Genomic DNA, 4,794 nt, shown 5'->3' with positions numbered 1-4,794 from the left:
ACGCACTGGGGTCGATGTAATCGACTTGATCCGTTTGTCTGTCCTTGTTTGTCCTCTCTGTGTTTAGCCCCTTGTGGGTAGTAAAGAAATAGGTATTTCGTCTGTCTTTACGTTCTGATTTCAAATTCCGCCGAGGTTGACCTTGCCTTTCATCCTTTAGGGGTGGATAAATTAAGTACCAGTTGCGTACCGGGATCAATCTAATCGACTGGACCTCCTTCTCAAAAATTTCGGGCCTTGTGCCCAGAGTAGAAAAGATTCTATACAGTTCCATATAATATTATACATATTTATTCGTTTATATTTTCTATAATTATTTTCATTTTTGCGAATTACAATTATTCATAGTTACTTAATTGTATTTAATTGATTAATTATTTTTCATTAGATTAATCATTTTCTCTTCCATCAGTTATTTATTTCTAAATTTTGCCTTCATTTTATTTTATATATTTATTATATTTGATAAATGTGTTTTTATTTCTGCCAGGAATATAGCGTGACTATTCTACTGAGACAGTTATGGCATGACCCACGGCTCAACTACACCAGAATGTCTTCTCTATCACGACTCGAGATGGACAGCAGCCGAATAAACAACTTTTGGGTCCCAGACCTTTTCTTCAGTAACGAGAAAAAGGGTAGCTTCCATGACGTCACCAAACCTAACCGAATGCTTCTCATCTATCGAAACGGCACCGTTTTTTACAGCATCCGGTAAGTATTGCTGAGCGGGACTTTCTCGAGCGGAGTTTATGTAGTGAGTGCTTGTGACGTCATGTAACGATTGCTTAAGCGATTGAACAGTAAATCGCAGGAATGTGACGTCAATAATGTTAACCAAATGCATTATGGGAAGAAATGAAATTGCCACGATCAAAAATCGAACGTGGGTCACGTTGAGTTGAATGTCTTGTGAAACCTATTTCCAATTTGGTAAATCTGATGTGAACTCAGCTGATGGTAACTATAATGGGATATTAGAGTTAAGTGTCTTGCCCCATGGAAATATAATTTCTATGGTTGGATTTGAACTGGTAACTTCTCTCGATTAATTTGATGCCTTTAACGAGTGAACGTGTTGGCTCGGCATGTCAGAAATAACAGCTAAGTCTTCACATCACACCCGATCGTGTAAAACAAGAAAAGTACACATTAGATAATGTAATTCTTGGTACACCTCGACTTTTTCCCAGGCCTGGTCTGCTCGACCAGGACTTATCTGAGCCTAAACATCCTCCTCATCATCATCATTCTCATCATCATCATCACCATCGTCGTCGTCGTCGTCGTCGTCGTCGTCATCGTCCTCATCATCGTTATCATCATCGTCGTCGTCATCGTCGACGTCATCATCATCATCGACGTCATCATCATAATTATCATCGTCATCATCGTCACCATCCTCATCATCATCGTCATCATCATCATCACCATCATCATCGTCGTCGTCACCATTGTCATCGTCATCATCATCATCATCATCATCATCATCATCACTGGCGTTATCGTCGTCATCGCGGTGATTATCATCATCATCATCGTCGTCGTCATCGTCATCATCATCATCATGATCATCATGATCATCATCATCCTCATTCCCACCATCAACAGCCACAACTCCAACAAATACCACCACTATCACCACCACCACCACCACCACCACCACCACCACCACCACCACCACCCCACCATCATTAATAATAACGACATCGTCACCTTCGCCATCCAAAACAATCTCCATGTGGCATTTTAACAAAATAATATTAAAGTTTTACTGACGCCACAGTGCAACAGACGCAAGCAAACTTTTTCAAGGAGCGGGCCGCATGCGACATGGCTCATCACCAGTTAAGTCGCACTTCTAAAAAAAATAAATTCCAGGTAATTTTTCATTGGCGGACCATCCCAAAAATCCGATGGGCCGTAGTTTTCCCATGACTGCTCCATGATGACCGTCTTACCGTTTCTTCTGCACCTCTTCATTCTCGCTCTTTTTCTTATCATTTCCTCGTCTTTTTCCTTTCAGGTTGTCTCTAACGTTGAGTTGTTATATGAGACTCGAACGATATCCGATGGACGATCAGATTTGTTCCATGGTTATGGAAAGTTGTAAGTATTACAGATATTTATTCATTGCATTCCCGCCTCAGCCTTTTTTTTATAACCTTTAGGGCAGCGGTTTTCAACTGGGGCTCCATATGGCCCTTGCCGTTCACATTGCCTTTGGGGGTCCATATAAGATTTTGTTGCTAAAAATTATGTGCAATAAATTGTTTATATTTCCACAATGTGAAGGCGCATGGTTTAGTGGTTAGAGTGTCGGGTTCACAATCAGGAGGTTGTGAGTTCGATTCTCGGACCGGACTGTGCGTTGTGTTCTCGAGCAAGACACTTTATTTCACATTGCTCCTGTTCACTCAGCTGTAGAAATAGGTTTTGAGGTTACTGATGCCTTTGTCTTTCTCTTGGATAATATTAGTGGCGTGCAGAAGGGAGGCTGGTATTCATGAGTGACTGTTGGTCTTCCATAAACAACCTTGCCCGGACTTATGCCTCGGAGGGGAGCTTTCTAGGTGCAATCCCTTGGTCATTCATGACCGAAGGGAGTGGCTTTACCCCTATTTACTTCTACAATACACAAAATATTTTAACAATTTTTTATACAGTTCCTATCAATATTCGATAATAAAAGTATAACGGAATTACGGAGATGTACTTGCATAGCAAGGGACCTGATCTGAGATCGTGTGCTGAAATAAAAACAATTGCCACGTGGAAGGTGTTTATAAGCCATTTAAAAACACCTTCCACACTGCAACTTTATTATATATATATATATATATATATATATATATATATATGTATCCATATACACGCGCAAAGTCGACCTAGAGTGTTGTCTACTATAGCCTCGAGCCAACCAAAGCCTTGTGAGCGGATTTGGTAGACGGAAACTGAAAGAAGCCTGTCGTATGTGTGTGTGTGTATGTGTTTATGTGTATGTATGTATATTAATCATGATATATTGATTCAAGTAATCCGTAGTAGTCATAAAAATCTCCTTAGTTTGTCATTATACAGGACATGTAGAGTATATAGTAGTATACATGAGGAGAGAATAAGGAAAGTATATAGATATAAATGACGGAGAAATATTATGATGAAATTTATTTAACAATAAACAACAAAACATCACGACAAATTTGCTTCAGTCAGCCAAAAACATGTAAATAGCTTACATTATCGTATTTAATAATAAATAAGTTACTTATATATGCGCATTAATGCGAAATGCGAAACGTTTATTAAAGATAATGCAAAATTAGGGCTACTTCATCAGTTGAAAAAGGTTAGTTGTTGAATATATATAGGCGTAGGAGTGGCTGTGTGGTAAGTAGCTTGCTAACCAACCACATGGTTCCGTTCAGTCCCTCCGCGTGGCACCTTGGGCAAGTGTCTTCTGCTATAGCACCGGGCGACCAATGCCTTGTGAGTGGATTGGTAGACGGAAACTGAAAGAAAAGTCTGTCGTATATATGTATATATATGTGTGTTGTGTGTGTTTGTGGTCTGTGTTTGTCCCCCTAGCATTGCTGACAACCGATGCTGGGTGTTTACGTCCCCGTAACTTAGCGGTTCGGCAAAATAGACCCATAGAATAAGTACTGAACTTACAAAGAATAAGTCCCGGGGTCGATTTGCTCGACTAAAGGCGGTGCTCCAGCATGGCCTCAGTCAAATGACTGAAACAAGTAAAAGAGTAAAAGAGTAATACATACATACGCATATTGTTCTTCAACAAGAATTGTGTCGAACGTGACTTAGTGACTTCGAAGTTTCGACTTACTTTACTTTTAGCGAAATATCAAATACGTACTAGACAAAAAAAATATTGAGAAAGACTTCCATTAATTATGAAATTGCTTTTAATTCGATAGCCGTCTAACTTCTGACTTGATATCTCACCTTCTACTCTGTTCAATGTTTGGATCTTGTCTTTTGCAGACAGCTACAGTGCAGAAAATGTCTTCTTCAAATGGATAGAAACACAGAAACCAGTCGTTGTGGATAGAAGCATTGAGATGCCACAGTACACTTTGAAAAAATATCATGCAACAGTTTGTAAAAAGGATTATGGCGAGGGTGAGCATATATATTCCTTTAATGCAGATTCTTATATATCCACGTATATATATATATATATATATATATATATATATATATATATATAAATTATATTCTATATATATATATGATATATATAATATATAATATATATATATATATATATAATATACATAATATAATATATAATATAATATATATATATATAATATAATATATATATAATATAATATATATAATATATATATATATATAACATATAATACATATATATATATATATATATATATATATATATATATATATATATTATGTACATGCGGACGCAAATATACAAATATATATACATAATATTGTATTTATATGGTATATATATAAGGTGTGCGTGTATGTTGCTTGTGTTGAGGTTGGTGTGTGAATATGTCATATGTATGTGTATATTATACACACACATATATATATATATATATATATATATATATATATATATATATATATATATTATATATATTATATATATATATATATATATATAGATAACACTACATCATTTAACCAATGGACTTTTCGAGCCAACACTGTATATAATAGACAGATGTAATCTCTTCGTTTTTATATACGCAAAGGTCTTTGTGGGCAGAAAAAGCTGGGATCAGTTTCAATCCC

General features: G+C 36.5%; 1 protein-coding gene across 1 annotated transcript in view; it reads left to right on the top strand.

Annotated features, from left to right (window-relative positions):
• The window catches only part of LOC115231230 (glycine receptor subunit alpha-4), a gene marked incomplete at its 3' end in the record, with an annotated part of 20,930 nt that extends 16,734 nt beyond the window's left edge, over window positions 1-4,196 (top strand). The window contains exons 4-6 of the mRNA XM_029801296.2: window positions 491-717; window positions 2,030-2,112; window positions 4,009-4,196. Of these exons, the coding sequence (XP_029657156.2) occupies window positions 491-717; window positions 2,030-2,112; window positions 4,009-4,196 (498 nt within the window). The remainder of the gene's footprint in view (window positions 1-490; window positions 718-2,029; window positions 2,113-4,008) is intronic.
• Between the last annotated feature and the right edge of the window lie 598 nt (window positions 4,197-4,794).

Source organism: Octopus sinensis, unplaced genomic scaffold (assembly GCF_006345805.1).
Source record: "Octopus sinensis unplaced genomic scaffold, ASM634580v1 Contig17872, whole genome shotgun sequence".
NCBI lineage: Eukaryota > Metazoa > Mollusca > Cephalopoda > Octopoda > Octopodidae > Octopus > Octopus sinensis.
The sequence above is the reverse complement of the archived record's forward strand: the minus strand, read 5'-3'. Positions and strand labels throughout refer to the sequence as shown.